The 26116-nt window shown below is 43.4% G+C and overlaps 1 protein-coding gene across 2 annotated transcripts in view; it reads right to left on the reverse strand.

Moving 5' to 3' along the window:
- The window catches only part of efnb3b (ephrin-B3b), a 95158-nt gene extending 75354 nt beyond the window's left edge, over positions 1-19804 (reverse strand). For both annotated transcript variants that reach the window (XM_079579643.1, XM_079579642.1), the window contains exon 1: positions 19605-19804. In XM_079579643.1, coding sequence (XP_079435769.1) covers positions 19605-19759 — 155 coding nt within the window. In that variant the 5' untranslated portion in view covers positions 19760-19804. The remainder of the gene's footprint in view (positions 1-19604) is intronic.
- Between the last annotated feature and the right edge of the window lie 6312 nt (positions 19805-26116).

The raw sequence follows: 26116 nt of genomic DNA on the forward strand, positions 1-26116 counted from the left end.
CAGTCACGCACAACAACCAAAGATGTTGTTAGCATTTGGCCTCTCCCAGCATATTCCTATAGCTCCAAACGGGGGTGAAGTTGGAAGCACCCAAACTCTTCCACGGGCACAAAGACCAGACAGGTACGCATCAACTCGTCTAAGCTCAGGTAAGAACATGTCTCAGGATGGAAAAACAATGGCCTGTCCCTTTAAAGTTCACAGTAACATCGGCAATGCACCATAAAGTATTTCTTTCATTTCATTTCCGTTAATGCCCAGTATGAACAGACCAAAAAAAAAAAAGCCACAAGAATCCCACACATTTCAGAACCCGTTGCAAAGGCCTAAACCACAGCGTTAGCAGCTTTTATGAGACCCCAGAGTGTTGTCTGCAGTGTAATCTGGCGATAACTTCAATTATTCTTGTAACTGAGGCAATATCTCCACTCGAGGCCACAGTATAAACCAGGGGCAGGCGATGTCAGGCCCGGAGGCAGAGAAATATTGTGCAAACAAGAGTTCAAATACCTGTTGAAGTACTCTAAGAATGTGGGAAATGCTGATTTTTTTCACATTTCCTGACAGAACATCAGGTAATATAGAATGGCATTTGCAGACAGTGGTTCTTGACTTTGGGATACGACGATGCAGTTCAGCCCTTGGTGTTTGTTTGCCCACCACGATGCCAACAATGCGAACCGTCCCTGGTATAAACCACCCCTGATAGGGTGACGGGCGGCACACAGAAAAGTCCGCAGACTTAACTTGTACGACTTGCGCACAGTACAAGTGTCGGGCGGCGGGATTAGCGGCGGCTGCATACCGCGAGGAGGATGAAGAAACAACAGGGGGGACGGGCGGGGAGCGCGCACACACCCGACGCGGGAAAATGAGAAAACTCAACATGCCCCGGCTCCGAAAGAGTTAACTCCGTGGATTATCTCTACCTCTCCGTGCTTCAATCTGCCCATTGTTCGCTGCGATGGAAGCCGGCGTGCGTAGGGGGTATTTTCCTCTTTCGATGGCTAAATTAATAATACGCCGGCTCTCCACGATCCCTCTCCAAGCGGCTTTATCTCTTCATTCAAACGGACCACCCCTCCCTCGCTCCCTCCTTCCCCACCTTCGCCTCTCCCTCTCTCCTCGCCGGATTCCTTGGTGCCATTGTGCCTTTGGTGGTGCGGGCACAATGCGGCGGCGGAGAGGGGGGATTCAAAAGGCGAGCCAGGCAACGAGCTCGCGCAGCAGAGAGGCTGAGGAATGGAGAGCTGGGATGAAACGCGAGGAGGAGAGCGAGAAGGTTGATGAGAACTGGAGGTAGCAGGAGGAAGGCTTTTGATACGTTTGGAATTTGCATAACAGGAGAGAATGTATATGTGCGCGCTATACATAGAGCCCGTACAAAGGGGCGAGAGATAACAGGTGATAGGAATAGAACGGTTCTGTAGTGTAAAAAAAGAAACAAACCCCATTGCCTCGTATCTGAGCTGTCTCGTCTAATAAAGCTAATGAACCAGAGGAATCCTTAGGCTCAGGCTGATGTTCCCCAGTACTGCTGTTTCCTAGAACCCCTGCGGAACAATGAACGGGGGAGAACTGGGGACTGTTTCAGCTCCTGTTCTGAAGTACTTTTGGACCAGGAACACTATGGTTACGTATATGACACAAGTATATGTGAAGGGTGACTTCAGGCACAAGCTACCAGTGGTGTCAGGTTAGAGCACATGTCTGTTCCTGTTAGGGGTGTACTTGTACATGTTCCTGTTAGGGGTGTACTTGTACATGTTCCTGTTAGGGGTGTACTTGTACATGTTCCTGTTAGGGGTGTACTTATACATGTTCCTGTTAGGGGTGTACTTATACATGTTCCTGTTAGGGGTGTACTTGTACATGTTCCTGTTATGGGTGTACTTGTACATGTTCCTGTTAGGGGTGTACTTGTACATGTTCCTGTTAGGGGTGTACTTGTACATGTTCCTGTTAGGGGTGTACTTGTACATGTTCCTGTTAGGGGTGTACTTGTACATGTTCCTGTCAGGGGTGTACTTATACATGTTCCTGTTAGGGGTGTACTTATACATGTTCCTGTTAGGGGTGTACTTGTACATGTTCCTGTTAGGGGTGTATACATGTAAAGCAGGGGTGTCGAACTCGTTTGGGTCGTGGGCCGAAATTCAGCCCCCACGGCGGGTCGCGGGCCGCGTATATTGTAAAGGATTGTGGCCTCGTGAATAATAACAGTTACACTTATTCAGCCTGTGTCACGTGTTTCTCAAAGTGCTACATAAAAGTCATTATTCATTCACTCCACACTCGAGTTACTATTGTAGCCACAGCCGCCCTGGGGCAGACTGACCATTTACCACGTGGCTATAATATGCTGTTTATATCCTGATCTCTTATTATGCCAGCGCCCTCTGCTGGACACGTGTGGAATTCTTTCCTTTTTTTAAATTCAAGCTGCCCCCTAGTGGCTGGTTATTTCTTTAAAAATCCATAACTCTAGTCTGCACAGGAATGGGCTACAGACTTACTTTTTTTTTTTTGACATGCTCAGGAATTCATTCTCTTCATATGGCCACGTTAAAACATCTCCTTGACCTTGACTCATGTGATGTAAAGTTTACACTTTGGGTTCAGCACGTTCGGTTCTATCACAATTTTGGGCCATTTACTTACGAGCGCAAGTTTAAGTGCAGTGGAACCCATTTTTCTCAGTTTCACATGGACGCGATTGAGTTACGGACTCCTTGGGCTTATTTTAGTGTAATATTCATCTGCGCTCCCTATTGATTGTGGCAGTGATTAAAATAATAGATTTTTTTTAACTATCTGATGTATTTAAACATCACAATGTCCTGGCGAAATAGTAATACGGATAAATCTCCAGAAAGGGTTGTAATCATTTATTGAAGAGACATAAATTGGTCTGATTTTTAATAGTCAGTTTCCTCATGGGACTTAAGGCGATGGCGACAGGTAAGGGTTCGGGTCAGACTCTGAGCCGTCACTGAGCAGCAGGAGTGTGGAGTCGGGGGAACAGCAGTGCCGGGGAACCTACGTAGGCACCAATCAACTAAGTATAGCTGCCGTCCAACCCGTTTCCCATGATCCCTGTCTGTAGCCAATTATTACTACCCCCCCCCCCCCCCATTCCCATGTGCAGGTCACTCATTGGCTCCTACCCCTGACCTCTCGGCTTTGTGTTCTCTGAGCTCCATGAGAAGTGTGGCCGAGATGAGGACATGCTTAATCCAGGTCAGAGGCGCCAGATGTTACAGCCGCTCCGTCTAATCCCACTTCTCATTGTGAACTGCAATAAAAAATGACCGATTCCTTTCTGACCGCATTATAGTTTTGTTCGAGGTTCTCTAAATTGTAGTGACTGAAAAAGGAAAATTGAAGAGGTCGCCATCTTTCTCATTCAGACAGAATTGCTAATGCTAATCCGCAGCTTTAGCCGGTCCTCGTTATTATGGTAAACGAGTGTAATCATGTGACCTGCTTTGTTTTTTCTGTGACAGAGATTAGTTTAATAAAGCTGAGGTGGGAAAGGAATGCTGGCACTGGCTAACGCCGTATCTATCAGACAGCTCTGCTAGGAGTTAGCGACACTTTGTGCTAACAACCTAGCACGCGCGAGAGAGCGGGAAACCAAACAGCCCGAGGTGCGGCACAGTGAACACAGGAACATGAAGCCCTGCATTTTTAGCTTGCGTGCTCATTCACGTTCTACATGAAATACTACGAGCAAAATCCGCCATGTTGGTTGTGAGTAGCTAGCCAAGAAGCGACAATATTTTTCCTAGGATAGTTGGTAGATCAACCAGTCACAAGTCATCAGAGTGAAACGTCATATATCAACCAATCAGCTTAAACCTGGCCCTGCCCTATAACCTTAAGGATAGTGGGCGGGTGCCTAATCTTAATACGGCTCTGATTGGATGATGAATGTCCACTGTTTACCAACTATCCTAGGAAAAATATTTTTGCAGCCAGGAAACATCTATTCAAATGCAAACTACTGATGATTAGCTATATTTAACACATTGAGTGCCAAAAACGGAAAAACTTGTTTATATTGATTGATAAAATCAAAACTTGTAAAATGTGGACATATTATATATATATTATTGTGTTCCTTTTCTCTTTTAGTCCGAGGGGGCGTGGTGTTGTGTAGCGAACACTTCTCTCTCGCTCTCTGGAGTGCATTTGACAAAGCAGAGCGGCTTCCCATGGAAAGATGGAAACAGTTGGGATTTCAACATTTCTCTGAGTTTTTAAATGGTTAAAATCGGTCTAAGGACGGCTGAGAAACATCCTGTTAAAGTCTTCAATCCGAGAACCAGGCGCTTTAAATGAACACAAAGCGATCGATAACACGCGTGTTTCAAAACATGTCAACAATGGTGTCCTTGAAAATTAACTTAAAATAGAGATATTTAGGCATTTGCCTCTTCACATAACGTTAGTGTCCGCCCGAGAGGAGAGAGGAGGAGAGAGGAGTTAATCAGAAAGAGAGTGTTTCATAAAACACACAATATCGAAAGAAAAAAAATCTGTGATTTTGATCAAAACTAGGCTCTGTTTAGCTAAGATTTCTCAGAAACCGAGGCATGTACAATTAAAAGTTGTATACCTACGGAAGGCTTAGAGTCCCCTTTCAAACGCGCCATAGCATGTGTCCATAGCTATAACATAGAATACACTGAAGTGCTACAAATATCACGAAAAATGGTCTGGATTGTTGGCACTCTACAGCTAAATCCCCAAAACAGCACGGCCTCAATGTGTTAATATACTACTCTACAAGTCAAATATGTACAGTTTTTTTTTTGTTTTTGTTCAATATTATTCACATCGAAGGCATTTATTTATAAATTAACACATATGGAATTTTGATTGGTAAGAATGGTAAACCATTTCTTATGGACGCTCAGTGAGAAAAACACAGCGAGTTATTTCACTTCTGTTTGTTTCCTCCATAATCCCACATGTTCGTTCATAGCTTAATGTCTTCAATTCTGTCTGTCTGAATTTTTGGGGGTAGACATAAGCTTCTTGCTTCAGCCCACTCCTTTTGAGCAGAATGTATACTGCCCAAATGCATGATGGAAATAAAATAAAAGAAAGAAAAGAAAAGCCAAAACATACAAAGTGTTTCCAAACTTTTGACCGGTGCTGTATGTGGCAAATACAACAAAATGTTCTGTTCATGTATCTTAGCTGAGTTTGTGCTTAGCTCGTTCCACACCTTTTCACTTTGCACTGCATCATTCTTATGTCACGCCACTGAACCCATGAAAACAAAACATAAAGTTGTCCCGCTCAGGCGCCGACACCTCTCATGTTCCACGAAGAGTTCTCGTAGTATGTGGAGCATCAGTAATGTTCAGCAAAAGTTTCAAATTGATCAGATGTTTCCTTATTGAACGGCAGCGTCTCGCCTTAACAGTGAATTCTGGTCACATGATCATTAGCCGTAGCACTGACGCGGCGGCAACTTTCCGCCAGTGTGAAAATGCGGCGTGCGGGGTAATCCTGGTGCAGACAGCCCTGTGCGCTGAGTGACAGCTCAGTGTGCCGTGTATAGGGCCTCAAAGTCAGGGGCCCGGGGGATTATCTCTCCCCTGTGACCGACCCGACCCCCACCCACCACCATCGCTTCCCCGACACACCAAAGCACCGCCCTCCAATCCGACGGGTCAAGTGCTACGGGCCGCTCTCCGCTGCGCTCCCAGCCGCTCGGGCCGCCCCGCAGACCGTGACCCCGGGGTCGCTGTGAGAAACCCACGCACCCGTGCACCGGCGCCCACGCAGCCGTGTAGCTCCCGCCCACTCGCGACGCACGCCAGGCTGAACGTGTCGCCGCAGCTTTGGGGGCCATCAAGCGCAAAACAAGAGCGGACGGATGCTAGCGAGAAAGACTTTGGAGGGGGATGCAACTGACATTCGCAAAAGCCCCGCCCCCTTAGCCGATGTTTGCTAGCTCCGGAAAGAAGTGGAGTTTAGCACGTATCATAACGGGGGAGAAGTGTGTGCAAGTGACCCTTTTTGGTGCAACACCAGCACGATGTCCTCCAGATTGAGACGAAATGGGTTGGAAAGTGCAGTGGAGGAATATATTTAACGAAGAGGACACTACAACTGTTGAGTTAGGGTCAGAGGTCAGGGTTATGATTAGGGTGAGGGACGGCAAATGTGATTGTGTTTCACTCACAGATCTACACATAGTTTTAGAAAATAGACGGTCTTGGCTTTCAAATGAAGTACCACTCTGGCATAAGGCTGTAAGCTCTGCAGTTAATAAGCTTTGAGATTTGGTAATGCAAAAATGCTAACCCTAACCCAAAACTGGCATTAACAGATAAAGAATTTCGAAAATATCCCTGGAGCCTTTAATGCAACCAGCGCTCATGCACCACCGGGTAAATTGTCTTTTTTTTTGTTAGTACTTATAAAATATGAGTGTTATTGTTAAGTTAGTTATTGTTAAACCTACAGAAGTAAAGTACACTTCTGACTTAACTAAATTTGAAAGTTATGGCTTCTTCATTGTTACGACCTGTGACCCCTCTTTGCCCTACACCCAAGTGTAGCTTTTATGGCCGGTCAGGAATAGGCTTCAGTCACAGATATGACCAGAGACAGACGCCCGAGGAGACGGCTCTTACTGCGGGAAAAGCACTTAAAAAGCATATGTGCCATATATTCCAACTGCTTTTTTGTAAGATGCCCAGCAACGACAAGATGGATGGTAAATAAGTATTAGCTTGGCTCAAAAGTTAACAGGAGCTGTTCTCAAGCGTGTTTTTTTGGCTAAGAAACGGGTGAGACAGGCCACGCACCATTATATTTAATGGGAGGATGTCCGAGGAGCGTCTGGTAGCAACAGTTGCTATGAGGTATGATTTGATGAAGGTCAATTTGAGTGCTGAAATGATCAAAACAAGTTTGAAGATGTCTGGGGACTTTAAGAATACAGAGGGGCTTCACCTCATAGGCCAGTCTAAAAATGTTGAGTGCAGAAATCATCAACAAACTTCTGGTGAAGCTGTGCGAACTTTGCAACCATAGAGGAGCGCCATGGCATAGGCATTTTTGGAGTTCGTCGCAGTTTGAAGAACGCTAAAAGGCTCTCAGACAGGCTTTGGGGTCAAGGCAACTTGAGCGACTTTCAAAACAACGCAATGTGACATCAGCAGGCAAGAACTCTTCAGAAGGACACCAGATAACACCGGATCACACCAGGTTTTTTTTTTCCCATCGGTGTGACAAAGTACTTTGGAATAATAATCGATATCTTGGAATCACTGATCTACTCACACTTGTATTTAGAAATTGCTGATTCAAAGTTGACCACTTTTCTCCGATAGACATAATGTAGTAAGTGCCTCTGAACGAGCCAGAGTCTCGCAGACGCCACAAGTGCACTTACGTTTGTCTGAAAAGCTCTTCAGAAACTTTCAGACATTCTTCCTTCTGAAGGGGCCAAGGCAGAACCAAGGTTATGTGTGCTTGCCTTCAGTATCTCATCAGATATTTGATATTATAATGGTTAACTATCGTAACGTAACGTCTTAGTTAGTGAAAACATTTAAAATAAGCTCATCTCGCAGTCGTGTGACAGGAGAGGCGAGCACATGCTTTGACTGTGACTGCTGAAGCTGTGTGGACTTTAAAAACACAGCGGAGCATCACGGATAACAACGTCAGCCATTCAGCGGCACTTTGAGAGCAGCAACACAACACGGACGGCTACGGGTACGGGGGATGTAACGCGGTAATCCGAGCGCGAGCTGTTTTGCCATGGCGGCGGACAAAGGAGACCCCCCACACTCAGCAGCAGCACGGCAGAGAGCGAGCGGCGGCGAGGTGGACGAACAGACGCGGCGTGTAAACACTCCCGACACGCAGGCTGCACATGTGCGCCGCCATCCATCAATCAGCAGCTTTTGTCCCAGTGCACGGACAGCGGGGGCGAGCACAAGAAAGCCCCATCTGCACTTGTCCAAATCAAGCTTGTTTTTGGCAGCCATTTTACTTTTAGTCTTAGCATTTTGGACGATGACGCTTACTTGTTTCGGACACATTTTAGTCAGTCCAGTCCAGTTTTGGTTGACAAAAACTCAAAAGCACAATTATTCTTTCAACAAACTTAATTTAGGCAATTAAGTGTTTGAAATTGGGATCAAGGTTGGCAGGTTGGATCAAGTATTCAATATTATCCAAAACAAAATGCATTGTGAGGTAAATGCTAGCCCGGTGAGAGCAGAATGATTCCCCTCTAGGAGATCAGTAGTAATCCTGCGGGAATATTAACGCAAAACCGCTGATGACGCCTGCACTGATTGGTTACTCCACTTCCTGTTTGCTTGCGTATGTACCGCGGTGGGAAATGGAACTGATCCTGCCGTCAGGGTGAGTGTGGTCTCCAGGCTTGGTAAATGCGGCCACAAACCAACATCGGGCAGAAAGAAAACCACCCATCTCACACGGCGTCTGAAGGCTCACCGCCAGACCTTAGGCAAGTTATAACGAGTCATATTATAAACATATACTTTTACTTCAAATCGGCTTGTGATCAATGTCACAGTAAGGGTAACGTTTTCTACAAATCCGCAATTCGGCATTTTGAGGCTAATGTGAGCTTATTTGTGCTGCTAACTTCAAGCTAATATTTGTTTGCTTGTGCTGCTAACTTCAAGCTAATATGAGCTTATTTGTGCTGCTAACTTCAAGCTAATATTAATTTGTTTGTGCTGCTAACGTCAAGCTAATATGAGCTTATTTGTGCGGCTAACTTCAAGCTAATATTACTTTGTTTGTGCTGCTAACTTCAAGCTAATATTAGTTTGTTTGTGCTGCTAACATCAAGCTAATATGAGCTTATTTGTGCTGCTAACTTCAAGCTAATATTAGTTTGTTTGTGCTGCTAACTTCAAGCTAATATTAGTTTGTTTGTGCTGCTAACTTCAAGCTAATATTAGTTTGTTTGTGCTGCTAACCTCAAGCTAATATTAGTTTGTTTGTGCTGCTAACTTCAAGCTAATATTAGTTTGTTTGTGCTGCTAACCTCAAGCTAATATTAGTTTGTTTGTGCTGCTAACCTCAAGCTAATATTAGTTTGTTTGTGCTGCTAACTTCAAGCTAATATTAGTTTGTTTGTGCTGCTAACCTCAAGCTAATATTAGTTTGTTTGTGCTGCTAACCTCAAGCTAATATTAGTTTGTTTGTGCTGCTAACTTCAAGCTATTACTTTGTGCTGCTAACTTCAAGCTAATATGAGCTTATTTGTGCTGCTAACTTCAAGCTAATATGAGCTTATTTGTGCTGCTAACTTCAAGCTAATATTAGCTTGTTTGTGCACAGAAACATCTTGCATTGTGGATGTTTTACAGACCACTCACTAACATCTTCCTCCAGTCTTGTTTCAGTGAAAACCTGCCTCTTCAGGATTGATAGATCTCGATCGTAGCTATAAAATGAGATCATTCTTTGTGCACAAACACAAAGTCTCTACAAGGCTGTACAAACTTGTTCTGAAATGTATTTGATTCTGTGCATTAGTTCACATTTCAGTCTTCTCCCAAATGTTAACGCTCCTGGACATGTTTAGAATGTGCTTTGTGTGAACCGAATCTGGATTTTAAAACAAACTGAATGCAATTGTTCTAAAAGCAAAACAAAAACAAATTCCAAAATGGTGCGGCCCTGGTTGGCGCAGAACTGGTTTTGCAGGAGTTTGAGAGGGGAGATCCAGTGAAGGGCGCTGTATGGCTTCCAGGCACATGGGGCAGGAGGAGCAGAGGAGGAGGAGGAGGAGGAGGAGGAGGAGGAGGTGGTGGGGAGTGCACATAGAAGAAACCCTACCCAACAGTTGGAGCGCTTCCAAGGCCGGCAGCAGCAACATTGTTCAGAGCATGCATTAGTGAGTAAATACAAGAGCGCTAATGTGTGTGGCAGACAGGGAAAGACAGAGTGAGAGGGGAGAGAGAGAGTGAGAGGGGAGATAGAGAGAGTGAGAGGGGAGAGAGAGGGGAGAGAGAGAGGGAGAGTGAGTGAGAAGGAAGAGATAGAGGGAGAGACGGAGAGAAAGGGGAGAGAGAGAGGGAGAGAGAGTGGAGAGATAGAGGGAGAGAGAGTGAGAGGGGAGAGAGGGAGGGAGAGAAAGGGGAGAGATAGAGGGAGAGAGAGTGAGAGGGGAGAGAGGGAGGGAGAGTGAGAGAAGGAGAGAGAGGGGAGAGATAGAGGGAGAGAGAGTGAGAGGGGAGAGAGGGAGGGAGAGAGAGGGGAGAGAGAGAGGGAGAGTGAGTGAGAAGGGAGAGAGAGAGGGAGAGACGGAGAGAGAGGGGAGAGATAGAGGGAGAGAGAGGGAGAGGGGAAAGAGAGAGGGAGAGTGAGACAGAGAGAGAGGGGAGAGATAAAGGGAGGGAGAGGGGAGAGAGAGAGGGAGAGTGAGAGACGGAGAGAGAGGGGAGAGATAGAGGGAGGGAGAGGGAGAGTGAGTGAGAGACAGAGAGAGATGGGAGAGATAGAGGGAGGGAGAGGGAGAGGGAGAGACAGAGTGAGAGGGAGGGAGAGATAGAGGGAGGGAGAGTGAGTGAGAGACAGAGAGAGAGGGGAGAGATAGAGGGAGGGAGAGGGAGAGTGAGACAGAGTGAGAGGGAGAGAGAGGGGGAGAGATAGAGGGAGGGAGAGTGAGTGAGAGACAGAGAGAGAGGGAGAGAGAGTGAGAGGGGAGAGAGAGAGGGAGAGATAGAGGGAGGGAGAGTGAGTGAGAGACAGAGAGAGAGGGGAGAGAGAGTGAGAGGGAGAGAGAGAGGGAGGGAGAGTGAGAGTGAGAGAGAGAGGGGAGAGAGAGGAGGGAGGTAGAGAGAAGGAGAGGGATGGAAGGAGTGGGAGAGAAGAGGAAGAGAGGGGACAGAGGGAGGTAGAGAGAAGGACAGGGAGGGAGGAGGAGGGAGAAAGAGAAAGGAAGAAAGGGGGAAAGGAAATAGAGACAGAAAGAGAGTCCTCGAGGGAGAGAGTGGGAAAAGAGAAGGAGAGACGATCCACAAACAGTAACTACTACGTGCGTGCGTGTGTTATCTGGGGGGATTAGCCAAACTGTAATCTAATCTCATTTGAATGGCGTCCATTTGCATATTGCTAGCGAGCTGCAGTCATTTCGTCATATCCGTCCACTGCCAAGTCTTATCACGTGCACCACCTGCTGACCCCGGGAGCCCAGACCTCCACAAACACGCCGTGAAGTGCAATTCTACAAAGTTTGTAGTCGTGCAGAGCTGCAGCGAGAGAGGGATTGTCTTCCACGCATCTCCTTTCGCATTTCTGCCCACGCTCCATTACGTCCGACGGTCTGAAAAGCAGCGTCTCCGTCTTCGGATTGAAGGAGACGAAGAAAAGCGACGCGAAAATGTTCAACGGGAGAAACCTCGCCATGCACTTTTGTCTTTGTTTTTTCTTTCTACATTTGGCGCGACAAAATGTGAATAACAATTAACCTCTTAACCCCCGCCTGAACCGAGAGGAGCTTTTTCCTCACGTCATCAGATTTTTTTCCCATCATTTTTCTGTTAGGTATTCAACTCATTTTTGCAACTTTTTTGTCATTTTTTTTTTTGTCATTTTTTATCACAATTTTGTCTTTTTTTTTGTCCATTTTTTGTCATTTTTTGGTCCATTTTTTGTCATTTTTTGTCATTTTTTTTGTCATTTTTTTGGTCAATTTTTTGTCATTTTTTTTGTCAATTTTTTGTCATTTTTTGTCAAATTTTTGTCATTTTTTTTGTCATTTTTTGTCACATTTTTGTCTTTTTTTTGTCCATTTTTTGTCTTTTTTTGTCAAATTTGTGTCCATTTTTGTCAAATTTTTATCAATTTTTTGTAATTTTTTTGGTCACATTTTGGTCTTTTTTTTTGTCATTTTTTGTCACATTTTTGTTTTTTTTTTGTCATTTTTTGTCACATTTTTGTCATTTTTTCGTCATTTTTTTTATCAATTTTTGGTCATTTTTTTGTCACATTTTGTCATTTTTTTGTCAAATTTGTATCACATTTTTGTCACATTTTGTCACATTTTTGTCATTTTTCCTCACTTTTTTTGCCAGTGTTTTCTCACTTTTTCGTCACATTTCCATCATTGTTTTCGTCTCAGTTTTGTTGCTATTTTCACAGCTTTTTTCCAGAAGCTTTTGGACTGGGGGTAAAGCCGAACTGGAGAAAATGTGCTCGGTTCAGGCGGGAGTTAAGGGGTTAAAACACCTTATTGTGAAATAAATGCAACTGGAGGTTTCCCCAAAGCCACGCCTTGAAACCGATGAATCGACACGCTTGAGGAGGGGAAAAAAAAAAAATCGGAGATAAAGTGAAGTCTCCGATTGTTCCGGCGCACGCGTGGAGGAGCCGACTTTTTAGTCACAGCATTGTCTGAGCCAGGAGCTTCACGCGGCCCAGACTTTCCAGAGATTTTTGGCCTACTTACGCCGTCTTTTATGCACTGCCAATTAGCCGCGTTTAATGAATAATTGAGTAAAGGGAAAACGAAGGATTAAAATTTAACGAGGATCTTAGAAGGAGGAGTTGTTGGACAAGTCATGGTGAGCGGGATCGCACAGGAGAGAGAAGCGGGGGGTTCGGCGAGAGGAGGGGCCCCACCGCGGTACAGATACTTTAGACCCTGGGCTGTCCCGGGATGGTCCACGGTCTGGTTTAGTCCTGGTTTAGACGTGTTAGTCCCTGGGCTAAGGGTTAGGGTTATATTGACTGGAGAACTTTCAGCCTATATGCCAGTGTGACGCCTCATTTGAAAGCCAAGACCTTCTAGTTTCTTACAATATGTGTGAGATCTGTATTTGCCGTTCCTACCCTAATCGTGACCCGTATCCCTGACCCTAACGTTAGTCCCCTCCAAAAATACAGACCATATCGTCAGTCTTTAGTGCAGGGTAGGCAACGTCAGGCCCGGGGGCCAAATCGGGCCCTCCAGCACAGAACCTCTGGCCCTCAAGATGATTTTGAGAAACATTATCACGCAAATCAGAGAGTACTTTTAACATTATTAGAGTTAAATGTTAGAAAAAAAGGTGGAAATACTGTCAATCCACCCATTAGGTCATATATGATGTACAACACTGGCATTTGAAAGAAATGCACTGGAAAAAGAATAATCGTTTTAAGGAAGAAATGACAAAAATCTACTTGAATTAAGAGATTAAATCTAAGGTTTGAGTAGATTTGGTCTGGTCTTAGACAGTGTTAATTTCGTCGACTAAAATATTTAGTCTTAATTTTAGTCAAAGTGATATTTTTGCCGACTAAAATTGGACTAAAACTAAATTAAAAGTTTCTCATGAGACTAAAACTATGACTAAATGTCCAGATATTTTAGTCGACTAAAATAAGACTAAATAAAAATGAAAAGGAGAGACTAAAATCATCCAAACTTCTATTGAGCGTCTGAAAGAGCCTCAGATCATGTAAATCCACTGCCAAAGGATCAGCTCTGGCTTTGTTCATGTGGAGCAGCTCCATGAAGCAGAGGAACAACATTAAATATCATTATAATCAATATTATCAATGCAAAGTCGACTAAAGTAGTCTTAAATTTAGTCGACTAAATTGACATGCGATTTTAGTCGACTAAAACTAGACTAAAATTGAAACGATTTTTTGACTAAATCTCGACTAAAATTAAATTACATTTTAGTCAAAGACTAAAACTAAATTAAAATATGTTGTCAAAATTAACACTGGTCTGAGACGAGATAAAACCTCTAGTAGTCGTTATTCTCCTTACTTGTTCCATTGGCGTTATAGCATTTGGATCTTGGATTAGTTCAAACCGATTCAAATTTAACATAGAAGAAATTTAATTCAAGCATTTTGAAGTCATTTATCTCATTTAAGATAGTCATGTTTCCAGTGTTGTGCTTTACTTTGGGCGAATAATCAGCGGCTTCGGCCCTCGGTCTGTTTACAATAAAGAAAATTGTCCCTTCGCCAAGAAAACTTGCCTACCCCTGCTTTAGTGTATTTGGACTTGGTAAACCCGCTTTACCAACTGAGCCTCTGTCGCCTCAATGTTTCCGACATGTTTCAAGTCCCGGTTTGGTCCTTGTCCATCAAGTCTGCAAACTTCTCTGCCGTCATAATATTGTTACTGCATCATCTCGAATATCCTTTCCCCTCATGCTCCTCCCCCACACACGGCGTCCGCCACGGGGACGTACCCCGAGGTCACACTGTGGCGTTTACTGTCCATATGCTGCTGCCTTCAGGGACCTGTTGAGCCTGGCCCCCAGCCAACCCACTGACACGAGCGAGGAGGGCCCCCGAAACACGTCGCATTTACAACGGCACCGCGGCCGACAACACCTGGCCCCGGCCCCGTCTCTGCGACAGGAGGATACAGAACAGGGCACTACACTTTAGCACCACACGAAATGAACAAGGCGCAATTTCAGGCAGCACAAAGTCCGAGGCAAAAGAATTAAATCGGTCTTTGTATAGAAAAAAGCTGCTGATCCTGTAGTTGTTAAAGAACTTTTTTAATTCAGTTTCAAACAGAAGAAATCTAAGTAAAGTTTAAATGGGCAACGTTGGTTCCAAAGGTTTTTCTAACTTTCCTGACATCCCAATCCTTGACCCCTTAACTCCCACCTGAACCGAGCACATTTTCTCCAGCTTTACCCCAATCCAAAAGCTTCTGGAAAAAAAAGTGTGAAATAGCAACAAAACTGAGACGAAAACAAGGATTAAAATGTGAAAAAATGGACGAAAAAATTACGAAAAATTTACAAGAAATTGACCAAAAAAATGACAAAAATTGACAAAAAATTGACCAAAAAGTGAGAAATATTTGACGAAAATTTAGAAAAAATGGAAGAAAAAGTGACAAATAATGGATAAAAAAGTGATAAGAATTTGACGAAAAAATTTGAAGAATTTGACAAAAAAATGGACAAAAAAAAAAATCAAAAATGTGATGAAAAAGTGACAAAAACGTCACGGGGAAAAAAAAAAAAAAATGATGTGAGGAAAAAGATCAATTTAGTTTTGTAGATCTTAGCTTTCAAATGGGGTGTTACACTGGCCTACAGGATTTGGGTAAAGCTGAAATGGAGAAAATGCTCTCGTTCAGGCGGGAGTTAAGAGGTTAAAAGAGGTGAGTGAATCAGCCCAGTTTGCACCTTTAAAGGAGCACAACAACTCCGAGACTGACTCCGAGTGGATCTTCAGGAGGCGCTGCTCTCCCTGTCCCGTTATTTGCCTGTGCGTCCCGTCCAGATAAATAAATACCACAGGATTCCATGACAGACAGTGAGTTACTGACGGACAGTCACAGCATCGGGTTCAAAAGGAGCTTCGCTGGAGGAAACTTCCTGCTCATCGCGGTGTTTTTGTCTTGAAGCTAACGGCTAGCACTGAATAACAATGGGGCGGCACGGTAGCGCAGGGGTTAGCGCTCGTGCTTCACAGCGAGAAGGCCCGGGTTCCATTCCCACCTGGGACAGGGCCTTCTGCATGTTCTCCTCCGTTTCCCCCACCACTAACAACATGTACAATAGGGTGTTTGAGAGTGCGCATGGGGGTCGACGGATGGAGATTAGCGCAAGGCTACAATCCGGCGTGGCGTGTTTACATGCATGAGATTCATTAACCTCTTAACTCCCGCCTGAACCGAGAGCATTTTCTCCAGTTCAGCTTTGCCCAAATCCTGTAGGTCAGTGTAACGCCTCATTGAAAGCTAAGATCTACAAAACTCATCTAAATGGATCTTTTTCCTCACGTCATCAGATTTTTTTCCATCTTTTTTTTTTCCCAACTCATTTTGTAAGTTTTTTGTCATTTTTTTTAATCATTTTTTTTAATCATTTTTTTTTTATCATTTTTTTTTATCATTTTTTAAAATCATTTTTGTCACATTTTTTGTCATTTTTTAATCAATTTTTTGTCATTTTTTGTCATATTTTTTGTCACATTTTAGGTCAATTTTTTGTCTTTTTTTGTCACATTTTTGTCATTTTTTCATCGCTTTTTTGTCAAAGTTTTCTCACTTTTTTGTCACATCTTCATCCTTGTTTTCGTCTCAGTTTTGTCGCTATTTTCACACCTTTTTTCCACAAGCTTTTGGACTGGGGTAAAGCCAAACTGGAGAAAATGTGCTCGGTTGAGGTGGAAGTTAAGGGGTTTAACATGCGCTGTCCCGACCAAACAAACCAATAAATAAAAATAGCACAAAGATTTTGAACAAGCCTGTTTTTAGTATGAACAGGTTTTAGTTGTTATTAATATTTTTATGAGTCCGTGAACACTTTCAACGTAGTAATTGCGACTCCTGTGTTGTTGAATATTAAAACGTACTCTCAGAACAAGGCATCCCAGAGACTTCCCTTCTTTTTGTTTCAGCGGCATTAAGTGTTCATCAGAATATTTTCACAAATATCTGAATCTGCAGCAGGGAGACAAAACGTACTTCGCAATACGACGAGTACAAATCGGATACTGCGCCTTTAAAGCTGGCACACATGTTTACAACTGTGGACTCTTTGTGAAATGAAAGGGCAAAGCAGATCGTAAAAGCCGTTACTCGTTAGAAGCGTAAAAGTACTCTCGCTACTCCTGTGACATGTGTAGTACTCACAGCTCAGGTACACACAGTAACCCTTTTGTGTGTGTGTGCGGGGCCTGGACGTAAACACTTTCTCACGCCAAGATTAGCAAACGTGGAACCTTTGGAGTTTACATTAGCGCTGTAGTACGTGCCTGGATCCCATATCAGGCCCACATCGCAAAATCTACCACTAAAAACATGTACAATAGACCAGAATGAATGCAGCAATAATGCGATCATGATATTATATTTTACCAAACCATTTAAACTGAACTCTTACACATTTGAGCACACATGAAGCGCTTTTCATTGTTTGTTTTTGGCTGACTTAGCAAAAAAATGTGTTGATCTCGGTCCGGTGAAGACTTTAGTGACGGGATCTAATATCGCAATATGTTTTTTTTTTATTACACCACCGAGCTTTGTAAAGTGCAATACAAGCGTAAACCATTATTATTACACCACCATTGATGGCCCTTTCAAGTCTGATCATGCTTCACAACTCTCACCTCAACCACCTGTATTGTGAAACAAAGCAGGCATTACGGTTTTAAGCATAAAAGAAATAAAGGTGTGGAACCTCGGATAAAGGCTGCGCCGATCCGTTCACCCCGATGTGATTTTTCTCATTTAGTTCCATTCGCAGGATTATTTCTGTCCTCATTTTTTCATTTTCAGGTTTAATCTTAAGGGGAGAAACTACAGGCAAACCTAATTTTTTTTCAGTTTTCAGGTTTTGGGCCAAATTGGTCTCTGAACATACAAGATTTCACCCGTAAAAAAAAATATACCTAATCTTCACAATAACATGTTTAAATATTGCGCTGATTCAATGTTCCCCCATAGACTTATATGGGACAATGCAATTTCAAGGACCTTTTTCAAAAAACACATTTTTCTGTCATTGTGGCGACACTATGTCCACGTCAGTCGGACCTAAAGACTTCACATTTTCCAGCCTTGGACTGAACAATATAATAAAATATTTTTTCAGAGGGATTTTTTATTATTTAATCCCTAAGCCCCATGTATGGAGTTTTGAATGTCAAAAAATAAGGCGAAAATTAAATGTTTACACATTTTTCCACTAAAAAAAACAGCTTATTTTAAAACTAAACAAGAAATCCAAAATCCCCTCTGAGAAAGTCTTGGCAACTCATTTATCAATAAAATGAAACCATACATTTGAATGTAGCTCTATCCATTATTTAGATTTCGTCGCCGAAAAGATGGGAAATTTGGGGCATTTTTAAGCATAAAACACCTTGTTCTTATATGAAAAGATAAAATGACAGAAAACTTGCCATGTATTTTTTTCTCACATTTATGCCAGTGATCTACAGCAAAAGTTTCAAATTGATATCTGTAAATATACATTTTTTCCCTATTCACCTGCAGTGTCTCGCCTTAACACAGATAATTTGATGATATAAACAGAGTGCTTAAGATGGTGGCTTAAAGGTGAAGGGATGGTGCTGAGCTGGAATGGGTCGGGCCCGGTTTTGGGGGTGACACGCAGATGAACAGATGTCACTCTGCAACTCGCTTTTCATGTCATCAAAATGTCTGCACTTAGTCGTGTATTTCACAAGCGACCGGGAGTGCGTGACCGCGGGTACAAGGCCCGGTCTGAGCTGGAACGTCATTTCCAAACGTCCCACTTTCTGCCCCCATTTTTCAAAACAGCGGTTCTCAAGCAGTGGAACGTGTCCCACTTGGGTCCTTTAGTATTTTACACTTCCATCATTAAAATGTAGACCCGCATTAACCGTGTGTATTTTCTCCAGTTCACAGGCCAGTGTCGCGCCGCATTTGAAAGCTAAGACCTACAAACTTCTTCTTCTTTTTCCTCACGTTGTTGCCGCCACTTTATTCACTTTTCTTCTCATTTTTGCCACTTTTTTGGTTGCTCTTTTGTGGCTCTCTATGGTCACTTCATGCTCCTTTTTTGTTGCGTTTTCATCTGGGTTTTCTTCCTATTTTTGACAGAAAATGTTCAGATTTGGGTAAAGCCAAACTGGAGCAAATGTCCTCGGTTCAGGCGGGGGGGGGGGTTCAGAGGTTAATAAGAGATCATCTAACGCTGTTGGCGATTCTTTCCTTTCCCCGGTTTCGGACATGGTTTCGTCACCATTTCGATGCATTTAAACCAGCTTTAGCCCTGGTTGAGTCCTGATGCAGCGGAGGCCGGCCCTCCTGGAGCCTGGAAGGTCACGCTCAGGGGTTTACAGACTGTGCGTGGTGTGAAAAGCTGGAGAATCCCTGGTTTAGATCATATTCAAAAGTTTCACTTCGTCTTCCTTTCTCCTAAATTTGCACAAAAATCACTAACAAAGAATTAATAACAGGTCCATTTCAGATGAGTCCCTTTTTTATTTATCCCCCTGAATGTAGCCTACTTAACCTCACTTTTCCAATCTATTCCTACATCATTTTCCTATAAAAAACCCTGTGCGTAATGCTCCATCAATAATCATCCATCTGCGCACATCCACAGTAACGCACAGGACGAAACCAGGGCAAAGTATAGGTCTAAACCAGCTCTAAACCAAGTACGAACTCCCTAAACCAGGACTAAATCCGGAGCAGGCAAAACCAGGAGTACAAAAAACCAAGACCCGACGTGAACATTGGGTGCTGCTCTTCACAGCTGGAACCCAAAAAAGGGGTCGCAACAGAAACTAATCTGAACTGCCCATCAAGCAACGAGAGCAGACGTGTTCTAAATGTTCATGTTTTTGATAGTATTTTCTTTTCTTTTTTGTGTGTGTGTGTGTGTGTGTTTTCCTCTCCCCGTGCACCATCCACTCAGACGGAGCTGGTGGAAGGAAAACACAAAGCTGCTCCAACCGTCGCTCTCGTTCCAGATCGTGTCGCTCGCGCGTAAAAACCCACGGCCTCATCAGCGTTTTTAACGAAGTGAGAAGTTTTGCACCGCGCGTGTGTGTGTGTGTGTGTGTGTGTGCGTGTGCGTGTGTGTGTAGTATAGCCAGCCCCCCCTTACCTTTCGTTCGCCGAGTTCCAGTAGATGGGCTCCATGCTGCTGGCCGTCGTGCCCACTAAATCCAGCAGGAAAACCAAGAGGATGACGGCTCCGTTCCCGTTCCCTCGCCTCCTCCTCGCCATTTCCATCCCGACACCCACAAAGTGCAACTCCATCTGACCCTGCGCTTTGGCAAATCCCCCCCGAAGCCTCTGAGCGCTGGCTTTTTTCTCTCTTCTTCTTCTTCTTCTTCTTCCACGCAAGGTCCTAGTCCGGATTCTCTCTCCCTTCTCCCTCTCTCTCTCTCGCAGTGAGTGGTTCGAGTGGCGAAATTACAGCGTGGCGCGCGGCGAGATCATCCCCATGACGTTCCAACGTGCATTTCTTTCGTCAGATCGGGTTTGCAGAAGCGAGACTCGCGGCGACCCCGCTTTGGCCAGCTGCAGCAGTGTTCCCTTGTGCGCGCGCTGCTCGCTGTTCCATTACCTGCCCTTTGAGAAAGCGAGCATCCTCCACACACGCACACACGCACACGCGCACACACACGCACACAAAACTGTCTAACAAGTGCTTTTAGTCAAGATTTCACTCGTGGTTTCATCCTTCCGATCCCAGGAGCGCTGGCGAGTACGATCCCGACAGAAAAAAACAGAAAAGGAAAAGGCAGGAGGTTGTTGTAAATCCGTCAACAAAACCACGGGGAAATGCGTAAAGACATCCAGAATTCCGAGTAGCTACGATCCAGTGTTCCAACACAAAAAATAAAGGGGGGGCGGGATAAGGTAGCATCCACGGCGGGGAACAAAGGCCCGGGTTTGGGGGTAGAACGTCTGGCTTCTGTCGCTCTCCTCGTTCCAGCGCTGCAGCTTTGCTTCATCCGTGCGCCCTCGCGCTCTCTCTCTCTCTCTCTCTCGCTCTCTCGCTCTCTCGCTCTCTCGCTCTCTCTCTCTCTCTCTCTCTCTCTCTTTCTCTCTCTCTCTCCCCTCACCATCTCACCGCTTTGTCGGAGGAGGAGGAGGAGGAGGAAGAGCGGAGGGGAAGGGGATGAATGGTGGAAAAAGGCTCGACGTGCTCGCAGCGACACGGACAGGGGCGCTCTCACCCAACTTTGTGGGGGCGAGGGGGGTTGACAGACAGGACTTTGTAGCCCCCCTCTCTTCAGGCCGCCCGAAGGAGCTGATGGAAATGAGTGAACAGTAAATGCATACATGAAAAAAAAAAAAAGTACATCGATAAATACGAATACATAAATAGGCCTAAATGTGTCAAAATTAAATTAAAGCAAATAAATAAATAGGCTCCACCTACATATGCCTCAAATATGTAGTATGTATTTACGTACTTGCAAAATTCTTGTGGGCAAAATACTAGCAAGCTCAATGGTGACGCAGCGGGTTCCTGTTCCTGCATTGCCCGAAGCACTGTTTGCTTCAGTCGAAGCGAAAGTCCGGGCTCCGCTTTGACGTTCTTCTCGTCGGGAAGAACTGACTCGGAAGTATGGCAAAGTGTCAGCTGACGTGTGGATTTGTATAAGGTGTAAACCCCCCCCCCCCCCTGAAAATTCACACAAGCTGCAGTTAGCCCGCTAGCATCTGTCGCACTCACCTTGTATTGTCCAGTTTTGTGAAGTCATTTCTATTTTAAAAGCCGTTCCAGGGACGTAATGTTTTGTAGCTAATATTGTTATTTTAGCTAATGTTTTGTAGCTAATATTGTTATTTTAGCTAATGTTATGTAGCTAATATTGTTATTTTAGCTAATGTTATGTAGCTAATGTTGTAATTTAGCTAATGTTATGTTGCTAATGTTTTTTTAAGCTAATGTTATGTAGCTAATGTTATTATAGCTAATGTTACGTTGCTAATATTGTTATTTTAGGTAATGTTATGTAGCTAATGTTGTTATTTTAGCTAATGTTATGTTGCTAATATTGTTATTTTAGGTAATGTTATGTAGCTAATGTTGTTATTTTAGCTAATGTTATGTTGCTAATATTGTTATTTTAGGTAATGTTATGTAGCTAATGTTGTTATTTTAGCTAATGTTACGTTGCCAATATTGTTATTTTAGGCAATGTTATGTAGCTAATGTTATTTTAGGTAATGTTATGTAGCTAATGTTGTTATTTTAGCTAATGTTATGTAGCTAATGTTGTTATTTTAGCTAATGTTATGTAGCTAATGTTGTTATTTTAGGTAATGTTATGTAGCTAATATTGTTATTTTAGGTAATGTTATGTAGCTAATGTTGTTATTTTAGCTCATGTTATGTTGCTAACATTGTTATTTTAGGTAATGTTATGTAGCTAATGTTGATATTTTAGCTAATGTTATGTACCTAATGTTATGTACCTAATGTTATGTAGCTAATGTTTACAGTATCTTACCATGCTGCCCTTCAAGTGGTGTTCTTACTTTTATAATTTTACAGATTTGTATATCTGTTTGGAAGTCTCTTTATTCCTCCGTAGTGCCGTAGTGGCGCGCTTGAATGAGAGAACTATAAAACAAATTGGTGAGTTCAGTGTGCATCAGAGTGGATCGGTGAAGAGGAGGACAGGGAAAAGTGGAGTAAGAGCGCCCCCACTGGATAACACGGGAAGTGCGTAGACAGAGTGAGGAGGGGTAAGAGGGTTAGTGCCGGGTCACTGGAGATGAGAGACAGAAGGCTGCAGGGCCATGAGGAAGAGGAGGAAAATGCAGTGCTAAAGCATTACTGACGCAAATCATTTCTCAAGTACCAATAAAAAAGTACATGGTGGGAAAAAAAATCACTTGTGTACAGTGATATTGAGTATTGAATACAAAAGCATCTGTTTAATTTTTCACGAGGAAACTCTGAATTTATTGTTTTAGTGTTTATTTAAACTGACGTTCAAAACACTGCACTAGATTTAATTTTATTTTAGGCAAAAACACCCAGAGGTTTCCTCCAGTGAAGCCTTTGCATCACACGTAATGTTTTTAACCTGCTCCGGTCACATCCTCACTTAAATCTTGAGCTATTTCTTCATTTGTGTGGGACAAGGTGGGTGAAGTGTCTTACCCAAGGACACAACAACCTAAGGGACTAGATGCAAGTTGGTCATTTTTATACTCACTACTGCCACCTCAGGTCTTACGCGTAACTGCGGGTTCTATATTAAGCTCGTGCATGACGGCACTTCAGACCCGAAGTAACACCTTTTTGAATGACAGGATTTTAGAGGCAGTTGTGGTGAACAGGTCGACTACATAGATGAAACATGTAGGGGGAGGAAAATACATCATTTTAACATTTTGAAACTCCACATAGTCCCTTTTAGTAATGATAATACTTGTAATGATAGGGCGTCAGTGGTGCAGTTGGTCCAGCGGGTCGTCTCATGATCGATGGTTGGGGGTTTAAATCCCAGCTCTTGAAGATGCACACTGTTGTTGTGTCCTTGGGCAAGACACTTCACCCTACTGGCCTCCAGTGTCTGCGTACACTGGTGTATGAATGAGAGTGTGAATGGGTGACTGGTTCCTTGCTGTAAAGTGCTTTGGGCCTAATGCAGGTAGAAAAGTGCTTGGCCTATATAAGTTGAGACCGTTTACCATTGACCTCGCCTGGTCGTACCGTGGGCGTCACATAAACAGTGGAGAAAGTTATTTTTCTCTTTTTATGATAATTTTATGTTTTCTTAATGTATGTTAACACAAAACAACATGAATAACACTATGGAAAACCAAACCCAAACATGGTGACGACCTGCCCCACAGTCGCGTTTTACCTCTTTTTCATGGTAACTTTGTATTGCAGTAAGATACAAAAAGGAATATCTGCCTACTTCAAGTCAAGGGTTTAAGATTTCTTTGAATGAGTGTGTGACTCCCGTGGCCGCTCTATCGACGAGCCGTAGACTCGACAATAAAAAGTGTGACAACAAGCCCCAGTGTCCCCTACAGTGTGTGCTGTTCACATGGCGGACCCCACCTCTGCGCTAATGTTTACCTTTCACCCCAGGCATTCTAAACAAAGGGTGAAGTCAGGGGCCACAGTAGAGGGGCCCCAGGAGACGGAGCCCGAGGGAAGGGGGTCTAAAGAGCTACAAAACTAGCTTCTTCACAGAACACATGGGACTAAAATAAGACAGCACTGCCCTCATGTGGAGGGTTTGAGTACAGCACACAGGCCCACACAGAAGTGCAGTATAAAACCCTTTAATGCAACAAATCATCACTGTGAGAGGGGAAAATAGGGATTCGTGATTCTGGGGGGAAATAATTCACATTTTCAAGTATTGTGATTGCAACTAGATGTTTTTAAATCAAATCAGGGTTTATACAAGCAGAAGCAAGTCAAATGTAATGCTTATTAATGCTCAAATACTATATAATTTAATGCCACAAAAGCACTTCATTTCTTCAAGCCATACCATGTAGAACTACCCAATGAATAAAAGTGAAATATAAGCATTTATTCTATGACAGATATTTTCATCATTAAAAAAACCCTCATAAATGTACAAACAAATGTATGCCTTTTCTGTGAGTGGCTCAGCTCTCCTAAGACAGGACTATAATTTCACCGGGAGTGGGACGTCTCCAGCTCATCGCCATGGAGACTAAAGGCAGCAGAATTTGAGATTTGAATAGGTTAGGTTAATAGGCATTTTCATCCAAATGCATTCTTTGATTACCATCCATCCATCCATTTTCTTCCACTTTTCCGTTGCCGGGTTGTTGCGGCTGCCCAAATCACATTGCACCGGCCCCTTATGGCTCCTCCTGCAGGTGGTGGGTCCACAGAAGGACGGCCTCACGATTCAAACCGGGCCTGTTGGTCTCTCATACGGAGCTTTTGAACCGCTCTTTGTCTGACCCGTCACCCAGGACCGGTTTGTCCTGGGAGACCCTACCAGGACAAACAGAGCCCCCAGGATCATTCGGGCGCTCAAACCCCTCCACCCCGTTAAGGTGGCGGTTCCAGAAGGGGTCTTTGATCACCCACTGTAAAAATAACATCGAGCTGGTCATCAGGAGCATGTTTTGTATTGATGGCAACAGTAAAGTCCAAAATGTTTCATCAGAAGAAAGAGTTGGACAAAAAAAACAACTTCAACAAATTGGTCAATTTTGGCCAATACTGCAGCTTAATATGTCTGAGATCATCATTTTGGTATTTTCAGTTAACTTATCTGAAGAAAATGAAGCAATTGTATTCTTTTTGAAAACATTTAAGGCCTTGACTTTGGCACAATTCATGTTTATTTTGTAATTCCTCCGGGAACGATGTAAAAGCATGTTTCATTTTATGTTTTCATTGAAATGAAAATAAAAGTAATGAAATCTAAATAAAATATATGGTTTTATTTTTGCTGCTTTGTTTCCAGAGGTGACTTCATATATCTTTAGTTTCTCACTACTGACTATGGTATTAAAAAAACAAAACTAATTTCCCCTTGTTTTTAAGGTTTAAAAGCTCAATTCATCAGACAAGGGGTGGATAACACAGTGGATGTCAGGTTGAACTTAGAAAAAATGCATAAAAAATAAATCCAGGCACTACGATAAATATAGGAATCGAGATATTGAGAAGTCAACTCGAAAGAAAACCTTCAAAATATTCCGGAAAGTCTGTAGGAGCTACTAAAGTGTTGATGATGCACGAGTGGAATAAAAATCTAATGGAGAAAACAAGCTTTCAAGTTTTGTAATGTGATGCATTTTCAGCTGTTTTGTGTGAGCTGAAGATTTAAGGTCCCAAAGCTACACTAGTTTTAAAAAAATCATCATCAGAACATGTCCTGTGTCCCAGATATGTAGAAAAAGAAAGAAAGAAAATACTCCTCATTAAGTGTTTAGTCACGTATTCAGACAGACACATGAGGTGACGTTTGAAGTCCATTTATTGGGGTCAGAGCTGTATTGTGATCGGCAGCCTCATACGCCCTCTGAGTGCGGGCCGCTGATGCGAAAAGCCGTGGCACGGACAGAGTTAAGGCACTGAAGAGTGTTATTTGTCCACGGTTGCAGGCGCTGGCTTCGGATTCTCAAAAAACAAACATTTCATTTGTTCTACAGTGTTTGGCAGATCCAGCACGCACTTTGTTCTGGCACAATCCATTCCATTCTGGGCATTCCACTTAGACGGCGAAAAAACAAAAGCGGCAAACGGGCCGAGTTCAAAGGCCTGTATAATGCCTCGATGATGCCTTTGAGCTTTTATCCATTTTACAACCTTCTATCCGCATCAAAAACACACGCTGCCAAGAAACAAGTCGGCGTCGTTTCCATGGCTTTACAAAAGTTTTTACTAAATGATATTTTTCCTAAAGGGCCGACCAAGTTACTGCGGTTACGTCACAAAAACACAGAGCTTTACAAAAATATACACTTTAGGCTGTGCGACTGAATACGTAGAAAATAATGCTAAAAACCAGATGAGGCGAAGCGAGGGGCACTTGACCGGAGCAGGGTCCAGCTCCTTAAAGCAGGGCTCCAGAGGAACAGCACAGAGACACTGGGGCTGTCCCGGCGCCGTTCACAAAACACAACACGCTCAACACC

The sequence above is a fragment of the Gobius niger genome, assembly GCF_951799975.1.
Source record: "Gobius niger genome assembly, chromosome: 21".
Taxonomy (NCBI): domain Eukaryota; kingdom Metazoa; phylum Chordata; class Actinopteri; order Gobiiformes; family Gobiidae; genus Gobius; species Gobius niger.